Source organism: Pseudophryne corroboree, chromosome 7 (assembly GCF_028390025.1).
Source record: "Pseudophryne corroboree isolate aPseCor3 chromosome 7, aPseCor3.hap2, whole genome shotgun sequence".
NCBI lineage: Eukaryota > Metazoa > Chordata > Amphibia > Anura > Myobatrachidae > Pseudophryne > Pseudophryne corroboree.
Genome location: NC_086450.1, coordinates 322,949,258 through 322,967,795, shown reverse-complemented (window position 1 = coordinate 322,967,795; position 18,538 = coordinate 322,949,258). Strand labels below are relative to the sequence as shown.

The following is an 18,538-nucleotide window of genomic DNA, read 5'->3' as shown; positions in this document are numbered from 1 at the left end:
CACCAGACACTGAATCTCTGGCAAATACCAGTCCTTTCTTTACCCCAATTTTCAAATAAGTCTTTTTGGCCTCAGATATTACATTTGTGTCTGTAAAACTACTCAAATCACTCAAACTTATAACATTGATTATTTTATATAATAAGAAATGATGATATGGAATGTATGATGTCATTCCTAGGCCATAGCCAATGCCAAAAAACAGCCTTATGGAATGGAGTACTGGACATCAAACAGGGGAACTTTTGACCTTACTAAGAAATCATTTAAAGCTAGTTATTAAATCCCTCTAAGGAGTCATTAGTGACACGGAATTACAGTAAAAAGGACCAAACAATTGGATGCAGGCGCAGGTTGTCCTGTCTTTGCTGGTTAAAAAAAAAAAAAAAAAAACCCTCAAACATACTCCAAATATGCCTGCAAGAATAAGGGCTTCAATACGGATATAACTAAAAGCAATCCCACATGCAGACAAATAGTTTAAAAAAAATATAAAATATTAAAACTTTTGTTGTATATGATATATAAAATTTGTATAAGGCAATTTCATTTAGATACACTTTAGCCTAGATCATGTACGTCACCTAGGAGCAGGGACATCTGGTTTTTGGCCATGCTATCTGGTTTTTGGCCATGAGGCCTGAGCAGACTGATCATATCTGCCACCCATATCTGGCTGCTCGATATTCACAAGACTACTGCGTTTTTTGGCAACTTTAGATTGACGATGGTCATCTCTTGCACCTTACAGTGAGCTTATTATGATTTAGAACTAAGAAAGAAAGATGTAGGCCAACTTTACTTGTAACTCCTAAACATAGCAACAAAACACCTTAAAGAAATTACTTACAGTCTGCACCTTCGAGATTGAGGTATGGGATGTCCCTAATTCTCATCAAAAACAGCCTAAAAAGGGAACAGATATGGACAATATGAATAGTGTAAAAGTCAGCAGGAGGGTGGTTTGGGTCTAAATACAAGGAATCAGAGATTAATGGGGAAAAACAAACAAACAAACATAAAAGCACACCGTTTAAACTGGTATCCGGTCTATAGCTCTACACTAAAAAAGTCTACATTCAATAGGCAGACCACTAATGATTGACATGCATTGGGCCCACAGGGTCAAAAGTTTTTTTTAATACTTTAACATCTATGTGGACTACGATTGGGAATAGTAACCAGTGCCGTGCGCAGCAGTAGCGGAGTGAGAGACCTTGCCCGAAGCCATGCAAGGGGACGCAGTACACTAATGGGGCTTGCTTGTGGCATAAAAGTTCAAAAACACACACACAAAAAAAAAGGGTCTACCTTTGTGTCGACCATTTCCATGTTAACCTTTTGACCCAATTGACCTAATGCATGCAGACCATTAGTGGTTTACCTATTGACTGTAGATTTAATAACACCCCCCCCCCCACCCCCCCCGTGTAAACCTTAGAGACGACTGAGTGATATGACCAGTGGTACTTCCTCAATGAAGATAGAAAATCCAAATACTTCACTACATATAGGGGAAAATAAATAAATAAAGGATTTTAATTACCTACCAGTAACTCATTTTCTTGTAGTCCATAAGGGATACTGGGGACACTTCTTACGATGGGGTCCAAAGGAGCCGATGCACTTTAAATTTCTTCAACAGGGTGTGCTGGCTTCTCCCATCTATGCCCTCTTCACAGCTCAGTCTAGGAAAACTGTGCCCAAAGGAGATGGACATACTTGAGAGGTGAAAACAGGACAATACACGAGTGGTGAGCTTAACGAACTAGCACACAGCAAAACAAAACTAGAAACCGCTAGTGAAAACTGAAACCGCAACAGTTGACAATAACTTCACACAAGAACAATAACTTGCAGGAAAAATTTTAATCAGAGGCAGGCGCCCAGTATCCCTTATGGACTACGAGAAAAGGATTTACCGGTAGGTAATTAAAATCCTATTTTCTCTAACATCCATAAGGTATACTGGAGACACTTCTGATGGGGACATCCCAAAGCTCCCAGAACTGGTGGGTACCTGCCGAGACGTCTGCAACACCGCATGTACAAATTGGACAGCCTCCGTAGCCTGGGTATCATACCTGTGGAACTTGACAAACGCGTTTGTCCCTGACCAGGTAGCGGCCCACCACAGTTGCAAGGCTGAGACACCGCGGGCAGCCACCCAGGAAACACTGACAGTCCTGGTAGAGTGGGCCTTGACAGACCAATGAACAGGTAAGGCCACCGAAGCATACAGTAGGCCTGTTGAATAGTAAGCCTAATCCAATGGACAATGGACAGCTTGGAAGCAGAAAGACCTGTCTTGTGAGCATCAGATTTCAAATAAGGAATTCGATTTCCGGACAGCAGAAGTCCTCTTGACGTAAATCCTCAGGGCATGCACCACATCCAAGGATTCAGGGAGAGAGGAAGTGGCTGAAGCCGCTGGAACCACGATAGGCTAATTCAGGTGGAATGCAGAAACCACCTTTGGCAGGAACTGCTGATGAGTCCCGAGTTCAGCTCTGTCCGCATGAAACACCAGGTAGGGACTCTTACAGGACAAAGCACCCAGTTCGAAAACACTCCTACCGGAAGCATAAACATTTTCCACATAAGGTACTTATGTCCTCAACCGACATCAGAGGCTCAAACCAAGAGAACTGTAGAAATTGCAGAATCACATTGAGATCCCAAGGAGCCGTGGGCAGCACAAAGGGAGGCTGGATGCGAAGGACAATCAGCAGAAACGTCTGAACTTCAGGCAAAGCGGACAATTTCTTCTGGAAGAAGATGGACAAAGCAGAGATCTGGACCTTTATGGAGCCCAACCTTAGGCCTATATCCACACCAGCCTGTAGGAAGCGCAAAAAGCGCCCCAGGTTGAAAACCGCAGCTGGATACTTTTGGCCCTCACACCAGGAGATGTATCGTTTCCAGATATGGTGGTAATGCTTCGAAGTGACAGCCTTCCTAGCTTGAACCATGGTTGAAATGACCTTATCCGGTATCCCCTTATCATCTAGAATGTTCCGCTCAACCGCCATGCCATCAAACAAAGCTGCCGTAAGCCCGGGTAGACGAACGGCCCTTGCTGAAGAAGATCCTCACATAGTGAAAGGGCCCAAGGGTTTTATATGGCCAGAAGATCTGCGTACCAAACCCTTCGAGGCCAGTCGGGGGCAATGAGAATTGCCTGTACTCCCTCTCTTCAGACTCTTTAGATTCTTGGGGAGCAACGGAATCAGATGAAACAGGTACACCAGCCAGTAAGCCCACGGTGTTGTCAGAGCGTCCACTGCCGCTGCCAGAGGGTCCCTCGTCCTGGAACAATAGCACGGAAGCTTGTTGTCGAGAGGCCATCAGATTGATCTGCGGACGTCCCCACAGATCAGCTATCATCCGAAACACATGCAGATGGAGACCCTACTCTCCTGGGTGGAGATTGTGACTACTGAGGAAGCCCGCCCCCCAGTTGTCCACTCCTGGAATGAAAATGGCTGACATAACTTTCGCATTCCTTTTCAACCCAGAGAAGTATCTTGGATACTTCCCGCATGCAGGCCCTGGCTCTTCGTTCCTACTTGTCGATTGACGTATGCCACCGCTGTGGCATTGTCTGACTGAACCTGAATGGCTTGACCGTGGAGTAGATGAGCCCCCTACAGGAGAGCATTGTATATTGATCTGAGTTCCAGTATGTTTAGCGGAAGACAGGCCTGGAGGCTTGACCATCTGCCCTGGAACTGTGCCCCTTGGGTAACAGCACCCCAGCCCCGAAGGCTGGCGTCCGCAGTCACGAGAATCCAATCCTGGATCCCGAAGCTCCGCCCCGCCAATAGGCTGGAGGGCTGCAATCACCACAGAAGAGAAATCCTGGCCTGTGGTGACAGGCAAATGACCTCGTGCATCTGCTGATGCGAAATCGACCCCTTCTTCAGGAGCTCCAGTTGGAACGTCCTTGCATGGAATCTGCAAAATTGAATGGCCTCGAGGCCACCATCTTTCCCAACAGACGCGTGCAAAGATGTACAGAGACCCTGTGTGGTTGTAGAACCGCTCGAACCAACTCCTGAAGCACCTTCGCCTTGTCCGCAGGAAGGAAAAACTTTTTGAGCCACCGTGTCTAGGATCATCCCGAGGAACTGGAGGAGTTGGGTTAGCTCCAGGTGGGATTTCTAAAAGTTCATATTCCAACCATGGCGTGACAACGGGGATGTCATGCAGCAGATGCTGTCCAGCAGTACTTCTTTTGACCTTGCTTTTATAAGCAGATCATCAAGGTAGGGGACAATGTTCACCCCCTGAATCCTGAGTTGTAACATTTCCGCCATCATCTTGGTGAAAACCCTTGGGGCTGTGGATAGGCCTAAGGGCAGCGCCAGGAAATTATAGCATTCCTCCATCAGAGCAAACCTGAGGTAGGCCTGATGAGGCGGCCATATTGGAACATGGAGGTAGGAGTCCTTTATGTCCAGAGAGACTAAGAACTCCCTTCTCCAGACCCGAGATCACTGCTCAGAGATCCCATTTTGAACCAGAAAACCCGCAGATATGGGTTTAAATGATTTGAGGTTTAAAATGGGCCTCACTGAACAGTTCAGTTTTGGTACCACAAAAGGCTGGAATAATATCCTTTGCCCCCGTTGCTGAAGTGGCACAGGAACAATGACCTGGGTCTGGACTAACTCTTAAATGGCCTCCTGTAGGGTGAGGCAAATTGTTCCTGAAGCTGGTAAACCCGATTTGAAAAATCTTTGAGGCCAAGAACTGTCGAACTCCAGCTTGTAGCCCTGGGAGATCAAGTCTTTCTCCCAGGCGTCCTGGCAGGAGCCATCCCAAATGGAGCTGAAGAATCTCAGACGAGCTCTCACCCTGAGATCCCCCTGGAGCAGAGGGATACAGTCATGCTGAGAGTTTTGAGTAGCCAGAGCCGACGCTTTGGTTCTGAGATCCTGTGGTAGCAGGCTTACGTGCCTTACCTCTGGAACCTCATGTCGCATTTGAGGCACCTCTGGCTTTTCCCTTAAAGTGCGCTGTCCGAAAGGATTGCAGAGAATGTCTAGTGTAAGAGTGTGTCTAGCTGGCGGAGCAGCAGAGAGGAGATACATGAACTTTCCAGCAGTCGCTTTCAAAATCCAATTATCTAACTCACCTCCAAACAGCCAAACAGTTGTGAAGAGTAAGGTTTCAACACTCATTTTAGATTCAGCATCCACCACCCACTGGCATAACCACAACACTCTGCGTGCAGAGACCACCATGGTAGAGGTCCGGGCATTAATAACACCAATTCCTTTGATGGTATCAGTGGAAGCGGGCAGAATCCTGAATATGCTGAACCAGCAACACCAAGTCAGCCAGGCACTTATCCCCTATAAGGCCCTCCTGAATGTTACCAACCAAAATGTGTATGGCGTGTGTCACCCAACAACCCAAAATAACAGGCCTTTGGGATGCCCCCGCAGCAACATAAATAGATTTTAAAGATGCTTCTATTTTCCTATCTGCAGGTTCCTTTAAGGCTGTGGCCCCTGGAATCGGCAGAACTTTTTAGACAGACGTGACACTGAGGAGTCCACCGCCGGGGGAGTTTCCCCACACCTTACACCCTTCCCGAGCAAATGGAAAAGCGGCCATCCATTTTTTTTTTTTGACACTTGGAATTTCTTATCAGGAGTAAAGGTCACCCAGTTCCTTTGAGTCAGGAAATGTGACCTGTACCTTTTTCTACGCAGAGAAAAAAGGATTGCTGCACATCAGATTCAGCACCAGGAATATTTAAGACCTCTCTTATTGCAAGTATAAGGGATTCCACCCCCTGTGCAGTAGAGGAATCATCTATGTCAGGCCTGGCCAACCTGTGGCTCTCCAGCTGTTGTAAAACTACAAGTCCCATCATGCCTTGCCACAGTTTTGCTATTAGGGAATGCTAAAACTGTGGCAGGGCATGCTGGGATGTGTAGTTTCACTACATCTGGAGAGCCACAGGTTGGCCAGGCCTGATCTATGTATTTGATTCCAGCTCCTCCCCCTCTTCCACCTCTGGTACCTCCTCTTCGGATACCGAGAGGATATCAGGTAATCCCCTTTTTTGGAGTAGAAGATTACAGAGGAGAAACACGTCTGCTGTCTGCCCTATCTTTTGTCAGAGCAGCCATAGACTGTTGTAACTGCTGACTTTCCTGCCTGGTAGTAGTTAATTCATTTGACATGTCAGCCACCATAGTCTTAACTGAACCAAGGAGGCTCCTGCAAATCACCCCCCAGAAGCCCCACTAGTTTGTGAGGGCTGACTGCATTGTTCACACGAGAGAATCCGCAGGAGAGGGGGAAAACCTGGTGTGACAAACAGCACACACAACTTCTTTCACCATGCGGAGGACATTTACATTCACACACATACAGACACACAGATACAAGCAAGCCTGCCCAGCCCAGCATGTGTGGAATCAGAGGGGGAACCAGCACACAGCCTGATACTAACAACTGAACTGCTAGGAAAGAGGCAATTTAGTGTACAGTGCGTGATGAGCCTAATACAAGGGTCCCACAGCAGGCTTTCCCACTTAACAACACCCCTGTACCAGTGTCTGGCCGTGGAGTATCACTTGGAGGAGCTGGCAGTCCTGCAGCAGCGCTGTGAGTGCAGGAAACGGCGCCAGGAAGCCGCTGGTCCCGCTTTGAGGAAGCTCTGCCCCCTGCAATGGCACTGGAGCTAAACATATTCATACTGGCAAATGTCCCCAACAGTGTAAAATTACGCTACTGACACTCCGTTTCACTATCGCTGGCCAGTTTACGCAGGGGGGGGGGCTATGGGATCACCGCAAGGGGAGTCCATATGCCCACCCCAGGGTCCATGGTTGTCACTCACCACTATGTCAACCTTCAGGCTCTGTGCTGGGGGTGTGCGGAGTACTGCGTGGGTGTGCACGCGAGAGCGCAATGCCTGCGGTGCACTGACCCTCAGGACAGCTGTCCTGTCAGCAGAAACAGACACGGCACCTCCTGGGGGCCGGTGTCGGTCCCCCCCCAGTGTCTCAAAGTGCAGGTAAGCTGCTGCACAACAGCTTACCTGAAAGTAACAAAGTAGAAAATAAACCGAAGAAAAATTCTCTGGAGCGCCAGAGTGTGGATCCTCTCCTGAGGGCACATTTTTCTAAACTGAGCTGTGAGGGAGGGCATAGATGGGAGGAGACAGCACACCCTGTTGAAATTTAAAGTGCACCAGCTCCTATGGACCCCATTTTATACCCCATTGTAATAAGTACCCAGTATCCCTTATGGATGTTGGAGAAACAAAAAAATATTATAATCATACCACAATGACTAAGTCAGAGATGACCAACAGAAGAAAAAGCAACTAAATTAATTGCAACAATGCAGAAAAGTTAAAATAGCAGGAAGAGCTGTATACCTACTGTAGATCAACCTGGAATGTTTATACAATAACATTAATTAATAAGCAGTGAAATACTATAAAGAGCTGACACAACAAAATAGGCTATAGCCCTATAGAGTGGTTCCCAAATGTTCTTGAATTACGGAGCCCTGGAGGATCAGCATAATTTTCCATCTGCACCCCACGGTCAAAAATTATTAAAATTAAATTATGCTCATCGGTCATAGTTAAGGTTTAGATTATTTGGTGTTGGACAGGGGTACACTTCTGTTTGTCCACATTTTATGACAGGCAAAACCAATGCTGGTGGCTACCAATCACATCGACTATAAATTTAATTTGGTAACGGACCACCAACTAGTGGTACTCCTGCAAGTACCCTGCATCACCAAGTTTGGGAACTACAGGCCCAGTGGATAAAATGTATTACCCTTAAGGAGCATATCCAACTCTGAAATTATATAACCTGTGTTACGTAATCCTAAGAGTCTACATCAATGACTTATTGCACGGACCTTACATCCATGGTACAATGAGCCTGTACAGCTATAAAAAGCACAAGGTGAGACTACAACACGAAGATTCTAAATAAACTTACAGACCACTAACATTGCTTATACTGTAGAATTCAGGATTTGTCAATGGTTTAGGAGATTAGAGTGTACTTGCATTGTGCTTTCTGTAGCGAGACCAGCAACCATTACAGCTGATCAAGCTGCATGAATCGCTACTCCATCCGACTGTCCCAGAGATGCAAATCAAGCTGCAGCAATCTTTACAGTTGACCAAGCTGCAGGGACCGCTACTCTGTCTGACTGCCCCAGAGATGCAAACCAAGCTGCAGTGTGCATCTAACCCCTTTGCCTATACTAGACACAAGGTCACTTTAAATATGATGGAAGGTGCTACAGGGTTTCATTATAGATTCTCAGAAAACATTTTTTTTAACAAATGTGGGGTTAAAAAAAATAAAAAGCCATCTGTCCAAGATTCATTTCAATCCACTAATGTTGAGTGATTTATTTTCCAAGGTGGTTTTTGAAATGCTAAAGATTCCTCATTCTCTTGCCTTTTGGGTATCACAGCTGTTGGAGCCAGCTGTTAATAAGAAGCAGCGCAGATTTGATAGCGGTGGTCTTTAATATTATGACACAGGCTCCAACGACTGAATCCCTACCACTTTAAACGGATAAACGAACGCTACCAACTCTCTGCTCAAAAGGAATTCAAAGAGCTTTCTAGATACCACTGTATGTGCTGAACACATGAACAGATTAATTCAGTACAGTATGCAAAGCCTCTCATCAATGGACAAGTGATGTGTATTATCAGTCCAGTCATTTTACATAAAATATGACCCTACAAAACTGTAGCCGTGATTTAGCTGCAGTCTGGAAGAGAGACAAAGAATAGATAAAAGCCATTTAGGTTTTCCCCATATAGAATAGCACAAATCGAAGCTTAGTAAAACATTTAAGCAAAGGCGTATATCACGTGGTATAAATGGGAAAACTGAAAGACAGCTTAGGGGGAATTAGCTTTATAAAAAAAAAAGAATTTCAAACATTTTATTAAACATAAATAGGCTTTTTCAGATCATATAAAAGATCAATCATGTTCTTCCTGTAAAAGGTCTTTGGTAAAGAGACTGCCTGCTTTGATGACTGTTGATGAGGAATGAACTCCAAACATTAAAACCATATAAAAAAAATTAATAGATGAATGAAAGGAGTGGGAGAAGGCCTGTACGGCGAGGGGGGATGGGAAGGAAGGGGTGGCGGGGGAGGGTGTACTTAGGCATCATGCCCCCCTTTCCCTCCCAGAAAGCATTAAGCAGCCCCATTACTGGACATTGTGCTGTGGCCTATCTGCGCTGCCCCTATTTATGTGGTGGTGGTGCGGCTGCCAGCTATTCATCTGTGTCTACACTATTACAGCATGAGATGGTATCCTCCATTACCAGGGAAACCTGCAGTGTTGGCACTGAGCAGCATGGGACCAAGGCCTTAATGACATGGTTGGGTGGGGGTGGGTATATGCTCTCAGAGATCAATGGACTTTTCCCAAATATGCAGACTTTTTTAAATATGCACCAAAATGTAACATCCAGGCGTAAACAATGTGAGCACTAAACACGCACAAGTATAAGCACAAGTGTGTATGACCACATAGGGATCAATACAATTAGATAGATTGCATGAGACGACGCCATGTATACGGTGCACAAATCCCATATATACATTATGCTTAGATTGAGCATTTTCCTGATCACTATGGCGCTGCAAGGTAAAATGCACAAATGTATGGTGTAGCATTCAAACAGATACACAGTTCAAGGCTTGAAATGAAATCAACTCCATACAATGGGGGTAGCCAATTAGCCACAATAACACGATCGCAGCTGATGTTATTGCACATATCTCCCGAAAAATCGTGTTATCGCAGCCTGCGCGCTCCTGTTTATCGCACCTATCCTATCACAAATCTGTGACAACGGCAATCTCATGATAACTCTAGCTGGCAAAAGCACAGAAAAGAGTGGGGAAATGTGCCTGTAGCCCCAAAAAATGCCAAACTAATACCGGAAAACTTTATAGAAATCTTTCAGTGGCCATAATATAGCGAATTAGGCTCATTAAAAAAAAAACTAAAAAAAAAACCACGGGTTAAATGGCTGTTATATGTATTTATTTATTTATTTTTAATACTGAAAAATGATAGAAAACTAAAATTTTGCAAAAATAAGTGCTCTTAATAAATTTGGTGTATATCACAGGTTCTCAAACTCTGTCCTCAGGACCCCACACAGGGCATGTTTTGCAGGTCTCCTCACAGAATCAAAAGTGAAATAATTAGCTCCACCTGTGGACCTTTTAAAATGTGTCAGTGAGTAATTAATACACCTGTGCACCTGCTGGGTTACCTGCAAAACATGCACTGTGTGGGGTCCTGAGGACCGAGTTTGAGAACCCCTGGTGTATATAAAAATGTCTACAAGTATATATTTGGGTCAATTTAGGGGACTTACAAAATAAAAAAATGGAAACTGACCTATTAAGATGTGTGTACACGGTGAGAAATCTGTAAGATTTTGACTACTGTATATAGTCAAGATCTTAAGAAAGGTTGGTGCACGTCTCAAGGTGTTAGGCAGCTTGTGATACAGATTCGATCCCAGTGCGCACTCCCGTGGGGTCGGTACCGCAAGGCTAGATAGACTGTGCAGGCAAGTCAATCTTGAGTTCAAGGGAAATCGCATAGTCAATCGGGCATAGCAAGAATCTCACTGTGTATATACCATTACTCCCACCCGCAAGTCTAAAAACCACTTATCCCACTCAAAGCACCCCAATATACCTATCCCATACCTTGTTTCATAACTTTTCATTTTTTTTACCCCACAAATGACATTTCATTATTGGCTAATTAAAAACTGCTAAGTGCCTAATTAGTAATTCATGGGTGTGTCCCAGGGGTTCTGAATCAAATCCTGACATTTTTAGCTTAAATTAGGGATTTTGCACTACTTATGACCAGCTCCGAGATGGTGAAGAGAAATCTGCGATAAACCCTATGGAGACTTATCAGCAATAAAATAAACTTATTGCCGCTAATAGGATACCAAATGATTGCATTTGCGATAATTTATCACAAAACCGCAATATTGAGGCTAATTGGATACCCCCCCTACGAGTTATTTTACATGCTGTCCTGTCCATTTAACTGCCAGTGGGCAATTAGTTTATAGCCATTCGGCCTGCAGATTTACACTTGAACAAAAATCTACTACTCCCCAAAATATATTAGGATTTTCTAAAAGAAACAATTACTCCTGAAATTCAAAACCACTACGCTCCCATAGAAAGAATTAGCATATGTGGACATTGCAGAAGTAACCTGTACAAAAGCTGGATACCACTTTATAATATAGCCTAGCAAAAAGGGAAACCTGTTAGCCTCAAAGTATTACAGCTCTCTCCAATGTGATCATTTTGTAAACTTTAAAAGAAAGACAATAACCGCAATACTCAAGAAAATTGTCAGGAGACCATGTTTTATCGGGAATAAATTTTTGAAAAAGTTGCAACTACATTGGCCACGAGTCAATATACTACATTAGGAAACAGATGAAAGCTGAACACCGTTTCAGTATTCTTGCAGCAGATGCACCGGAATGTATAGGACTTTACACCTTTACTGGAGGAATGTAGTATTCACCATATGAAGATCAACAATACAGCAAGAGGAACACGATTCATGTTGGCAGATTCATTGCCAATCTTTATACGATGATGATCTCATTCTGATTTACTTTAAGTGGCTGCTTGTTCAGGTGCTTGAAGCTCCACTGCCTTAAGAGCTTACTGACAAATGAAAATCCTCTTAGCACTGGCCCTCTCACACTGATATATCCGGGAATCCAGACCTGTGAAGTGAGCCTATGGAAGTGTATATTGCTGGAGAAATCCGCTGCTGCAGAGATTTACTGCTGAGCTGTATTTGCACTGCTGTCTGGAGAGCATTTGCTGCTCCTGCCGAGACACAGGCAGGCGAGGCCGGGAAAGGGGTTTAAGCTATGCAGGAGAACTTTACACATTTCCTATGAGGCCTGGTTTCATTTTTGCTTTCCTCAAATATGTTACGCAAGCTTGTGCATACAACATTCGGGAACAGTCCACTATAAGCCCTAATTACGGAGAAATCTATATAATGTATAAGCCAAGTCCTACCAAGAGGAATTTCAATAAAAAATAGTAAGGTCATAACTCCTTTTCAATGTCAGCCTTCATCAACATATAAGCTCATGCTTCTCAGCGCAGCACAAAATAAAAATAAGAATTTACTTACCGATAATTCTATTTCTCGTAGTCCGTAGTGGATGCTGGGGACTCCGTCAGGACCATGGGGAATAGCGGGCTCCGCAGGAGACAGGGCACATCTAAAAAAGCTTTTAGGTCACATGGTGTGTACTGGCTCCTCCCCCTATGACCCTCCTCCAAGCCTCAGTTAGGTACTGTGCCCGGACGAGCGTACACAATAAGGAAGGATCTTGAATCCCGGGTAAGACTCATACCAGCCACACCAATCACACTGTACCACTTGTGATCTGAACCCAGTTAACAGTATGATAACAAAACGAAGTAGCCTCTGAAAAGATGGCTCACAACAAGAATAACCCGATTTTTGTAACAATAACTATGTACAAGCATTGCAGACAATCCGCACTTGGGATGGGCGCCCAGCATCCACTACGGACTACGAGAAATAGAATTATCGGTAAGTAAATTCTTATTTTCTCTAACGTCCTAGTGGATGCTGGGGACTCCGTCAGGACCATGGGGATTATACCAAAGCTCCCAAACGGGCGGGAGAGTGCGGATGGCTCTGCAGCACCGAATGAGAGAACTCCAGGTCCTCCTTAGCCAGAGTATCAAATTTGTAAAATTTTACAAACGTGTTCTCCCCTGACCACGTAGCTGCTCGGCAAAGTTGTAATGCCGAGACCCCTCGGGCAGCCGCCCAAGATGCGCCCACTTTCCTAGTGGAGTGGGCCTTTACAGATTTAGGCTGTGGCACGCCTGCCACAGAATGTGCAAGTTGGATTGTGCTACAGATCCAACGTGCAATCGTCTGTTTAGACGCAGGAGCACCCATATTGTTGGGTGCATACAATATAAACAGCAAGTCAGACTTTCTGACTCCAGCCGTCCTAAACTATCTATATATATATATATTTTTTTTTTGAGGGTCCTGACAACGTCTATTAACCTGGAGTCCTCCAAGTCCCTAGAAGCCGCAGGCACCCTGATAGGTTGTTTCAGGTGAAAAACCTGACACCCCCTTAGGAAGAAAACTGGAGACGAGTCCCAGTTCTGCCCTGTCCGAATGGAAATTTAAATATGGGCTTTTGTAAGACAAAGCCGCCCATTCTGACAATCGCCTGGCCGAGGCCAGGACCAACAGCATGGTCACTGTACATGTGAGATATTGGTCAACAGCATGTTCACTTTCCATGTGATATTTCAAATCCACAGATTTGAGCGGTTCAAACCAATATGATTTTAAGGAATCCCAACACTATGTTGAGATCCCACGGTGCCACTAGAGGCACAAAAAGGGGTGTATATGCAATACTCCCTTGACAATCTGGACTTCAGGAACTGAAGTCAATTCTTTTCGGAAGAAATTCTACAGGGCCGAAACTTAAAACCTTAAAGAACCCCAATTTTAGGCTCAAAACACTCCTGTTTTCAGGAAGTGTAGAATTCGACCTAGTTGAATTTTCTTCGTGGGGCCTTCCTGGCCTCACCCACGCAACATATTTTCACCACATGTGGTGATGACGTTGTGCGGTCACCTCCTTCCTGGCTTTGACCAGGGTAGGTATGACCTCTTATGGAATGCCTTTTTCCCTCAGGATCCGGCATTCAACCGCCATGCCGTCAAACGCAGCCGCGGTAAGTCTTGGAATAGACATGGTACCTGCTGAAGCAAGTCCCTTCTTAGCTCCCCAGGCCCTTAGTCCTCTGTGAGCATCTCTTGAAGTTCCGGGTACCAAGTCCCTCTTGGCCAATCCGGAATCACGAGTATAGTTCATACTCCTCTATGTCTTATAATTCTCAATACCTTGGTTATGAGAAGCAGAGGAGGGAACACATACACCGACTGTTACACCCACGGTGTTACTAGGACATCCACAGCTATCGCCTGAAGGTCTCATGACCTGGCGCAATACCTGTCCCGTTTTTTGTTCGGGCGGGACGCCATCATTTCCACCTTTGGTCTTTGCCAATGGCTCACAATCATGCGGAAAAACTTCCCTATGAAGTTCCCACTCTCCCAGGTGGAGGTCATGCCTGCTGAGGAAGTCTGCTTCCCAGTCGTCCACTCCCGGAGAGAACACTGCTGACAGTGCTATCACATGATTTTCCGCCTAGCGAAAAATCCTTGCAGTTTTTTTACTGCCCTCCAGCTTCTTGTGTCGCCCTTTCTGTTTACGTGGGCGACTGCCGTGATGTTATCCCACTGGATCAATACCGGCTGACCTTGAAGCAGAGGTCTTGCTAAGTTTAGAGCCTTATAATTTTGCTCTTAGCTCCATCTATGTGGAGAGAATTCTCCAGACTTGATCACACTTTCCTGGAAATTTTTTCCCTGTGTGACTGCTCCCCAGCCTCTCAGGCTGGCCTCCGTGGTCACCAGCATCCAATCCTGAATGCTGAATCTGTGGCCCTCTAGAAGATGAGCACTCTGTAATCACCACAGGAGAGACACCCTTGTCCTTGGATATAGGGTTATCCGCTGATGCATCTGAAGATGCGATCCGGACCATTTGTCCAGCAGATCCCACTGAAGAGTTCTTGCGTGAAATCTGCCGAATGGAATTGCTTCGTAATAAGCCACCATTTTTACCAGGACTCTTGTGCAATGATGCACTGACACTTTTCCTGGTTTTAGGAGGATCCCGATTAGCTCGGATAACTCCCTGGCTTTCTCCTCTGGGAGAAACACCTTTTTCTGGACTGTGTCCAGAATCATCCCTAGGAACAGTAGACGTCCTCGGAAAAGCTACGATTTTGGAATATTTAGAATCCACTCGTGCTGTCGTAGAACTATTAAAGATAGTGCTACTCCGACCTCCAACTGTTCTCTGGACCTTGCCCTTATCAGGAAAGCGTCCAAGTTTCTTTTAAGAAGAATCATCATTTCGGCCATTACCTTGGTAAAGACCCGGGGCGCCGTGGACAATCCAAACGGCAGCGTCTGAACTGATAGTGACAGTTCTGTACCACGAACCTGAAGTACCCTTGGTGAGAAGGGCAAATTTGGACATGTAGGTAAATGTCCCTGATATCCAGTGACACCATCTCGTCCCCTTCTTCCTGGTTCGCTATCACTGCTCTGAGTGACTCCATCTTGATTTGAACGCTTGTATGTAAGTGTTCAAATATTTCAGATCTCACCGAGCCGTTTGGCTTCAGTACCACAATATAGTGTGGAATAATACCCCCTCCCTTGTTGTAGGAGGGGTACTTTGATTATCACCTGCTGGGAATACAGCCTGTGAATTGTTTCCAATACTGCCTCCCTGTCGGAGGTAGACGTTGGTAAAACAGACTTCCGGAACTTGTGAGGAGGAGACGTCTCGAATTTCCAATGTACACCTGGGATACTACATGTAGGATCCAGGAGTCCCCTTGCGAGTGAGCCCACTGCGTGCTGAAACTCTTGAGATGACCCCCTACCGCACCTGAGTCCGCTTGTACTGCCCCAGCGTCATGCTGCGGACTTGGCAGAAGCTGTGAAGAGCTTCTGTTCCTGGGAATGGGCTGCTTGCTGCAGTCTTCTTCCCGTTCCTCTACCCCTGGGCAGATATGACTGGCCTTTGCCCGCCTGCCCGTATGGGGACGAAAGGACTGAGACTGAAAAGACTGTGTCCTTTTTCTGCTGAGATGTGACTCGGGGAACAAAAGGTGGATTTTTCAGCTGTTGCCATGGCCACCAGGTCCGATGGACCGCCCCTTTATACGGCAATACTTCCATGTGCCGTCTGGAATCTGCCTCACCTGACCACTGTCGTGTCTTCGTCTGGCAGATATGGACATCACATTTACTCTTGATGCCAGAATGCAAATATCCCTCTGCGCATAACGCATATATAGAAATGCATCCTTAAAATGCTCTATAGACAATAAAATCTGGTCCCTGTCAAGGGTATCAAAATTTTCAGTCAGGAAATCCGACCAAGCCCCCTCAGCGCTGCACATCCAGTCTGAGGCGATTGCTGGTCGTAGTATAACACCAGTATGTGTGTATATACTTCTTAGGCTATTTTTCAGCTTCCTATCAGCTGGCTCCTTGAGGGCGGCCGTATCTGGAGACGGTAACGCCACTTGTTTTATAAGCGTGTGAGCGCCTTATCCACCCTAAGGTGTGTTTCCCAACTCGCCCTTACTTCTGGCGGGAAAGGGTATACCGCCCATAACTTTCTATCGGAGGAACCCCACGTATCATCACACACTTCATTTAATTTATCTGATTCAGGCAAAACTACAAGTAGTTTATTCACACCCTACAAAATACCCTTATTTGTGGTACTTGTAGTATCAGAAATATGTAACACCTCCTTCATGCCCTTAACATGTAACGTGTGGCCCTAAAGGAAAATACGTTTGTTTCTTCACCGTCGACACTGGAGTCAGTGTCCGTGAGGTAAATGGGCGTTTTTACAAGCCCCTGACGGTGTCTGAGACGCCTGGACAGGTACTAATTTGTTTGCCGGTCGTCTCATGTCGTCAACCGGCTCGCAGCGTGTTGACATGATCACGTACTTCCACAAGTAAGCCATCCATTCCGGTGTCGACTCCCTAGAGAGTGACATCACCATTACAGGCAATTTGCTCCGCCTCCTCACCAACATTTTTCTCATACATGTCGACACACACGTACCGACATACAGCACCCACACAGGGAATGCTCTGATAGAGGACAGGACCCACTAGCCCTTTGGGGAGACAGAGGGAGAGTTTGCCAGCACACACCAAAATGCCATAATTATACAGGGACAACCTTTATAAAAGTGTTCCTCCCTTATAGCATTTAATATATATTTATATCGCCAAATCAGTGCCCCCCCTCTCTGTTTTAACCCTGTTTCTGTAGTGCAGTGCAGGGGAGAGCATGGGAGCCTTCCCCTCAGCCTTTCTGTGAGGGAAAATGGCGCTGTGTGCTGAGGAGAATAAGCTCCGCCCCCTTTCCGGCGGGCTTTTTCTCCCGGTTTTTAAGAACTGGCCTGGGTTAAAATACATACATATAGCCTTAATGGCTATATGTGATGTATTTATTTTGCCAATAAGGTACTTATATTGCTGCCCAGGGCGCCCCCAGCAGCGCCCTGCACCCTCCGTGACTAGGTCAGTGAGCCGTGTGACAACAATGGCGCACAGCTGCAGTGCTGTGCGCTACCTTCATGAAGACTGTGAAGTCTTCTGCCGCCTGTTTCCGGACCTCCGTTCTGCCGTCTTCTTCAGCGTCTGTAAGGGGGATCGGCGGCGCGGCTCCGGGACGAACCCCAGGCTGACCTGTGTTCCGACTCCCTCTGGAGCTCAGTGTCCAGTAACCTAAAATCCCAATCCATCCTGCACGCAGGTGAGTTGAAGATCTCTCCCCTAAGTCCCTCGTTGCAGTGATCCTGTTGCCAGCAGGAATCACTGAATGAAACCTAAAAAAAAACTTTTCTAAACAGCTCTTTAAGAGAGCCACCTAGATTGCACCCTTCTCGGACGGGCACAAAAACCTAACTGAGGCTTGGAGGAGGGTCATAGGGGGAGGAGCCAGTACACACCATGTGACCTAAAAGCTTTTTTAGATGTGCCCTGTCTCCTGCGGAGCCCGCTATTCCCCATGGTCCTGACGGAGTCCCCAGCATCCACTAGGACGTTAGAGAAAAGTATTTCAGGAAACCGTATAGATTTTCAGGAGGTAGTAATAACCTGTCCACTCAAGTGATAGCATTATAATAGGAGGGAAAGACAAGACCAGAGCAGTTTTATGCCAGACATGCAATAGTGCAGTGGTTCTCAAACTCGGTGCTCAGGACCCCACACGGTTCACGTTTTCCATGTCACCCAGCAGGTGCACTGTGTATCACCAACTGTCACATTTTAAAAATCTACAGGTGACCTGCAAAACATGAACCGTGTGGGGTCCTGAGGACCAAGTTTGAGAAACTGTGCAATAGTGGATGGAACTGGGTCACTAATAGCAAAAGGTAGTGAGGTTCAGCTCCTCAAACGGAATGTTACACAGTCAAGCCACATTATTACGACCACCTCCTACATTTGAAGTCGGTAGCGCATAGCCCATGAGGTACGTCACGTGTCGTGCGCTGGCTTGGTCGGTATATAAGGTGTGCGATAGCCCATCTGCACACATATCACTAATTTCTGTCACGGGTAAAAGGGGCTATTTATCAGAGTTGCAGAAAGGGATTATCATCCACTATTGGGCCAAAGGTGCCAATATTTCTGAAACAGTGCAGTTTGTGAACTGTTCGCGTGCTGCTGTAGTGAAGGTGTATTGCGGCTGGACAAACTGCACCATTACGAATGACAGACGTGGAAACTGTGGATCACCACGTGCCATTTA

The 18,538-nt window shown here is 45.8% G+C and overlaps 1 protein-coding gene across 2 annotated transcripts in view; it reads right to left on the bottom strand.

The window, feature by feature from the left end:
• PARN (poly(A)-specific ribonuclease) overlaps positions 1-18,538 on the bottom strand; it is a 338,956-nt gene that overhangs the window by 133,005 nt on the left and 187,413 nt on the right. For both annotated transcript variants that reach the window (XM_063934320.1, XM_063934319.1), the window contains exon 19: positions 851-906. In XM_063934320.1, the coding sequence (XP_063790390.1) occupies positions 851-906 (56 nt within the window). The remainder of the gene's footprint in view (positions 1-850; positions 907-18,538) is intronic.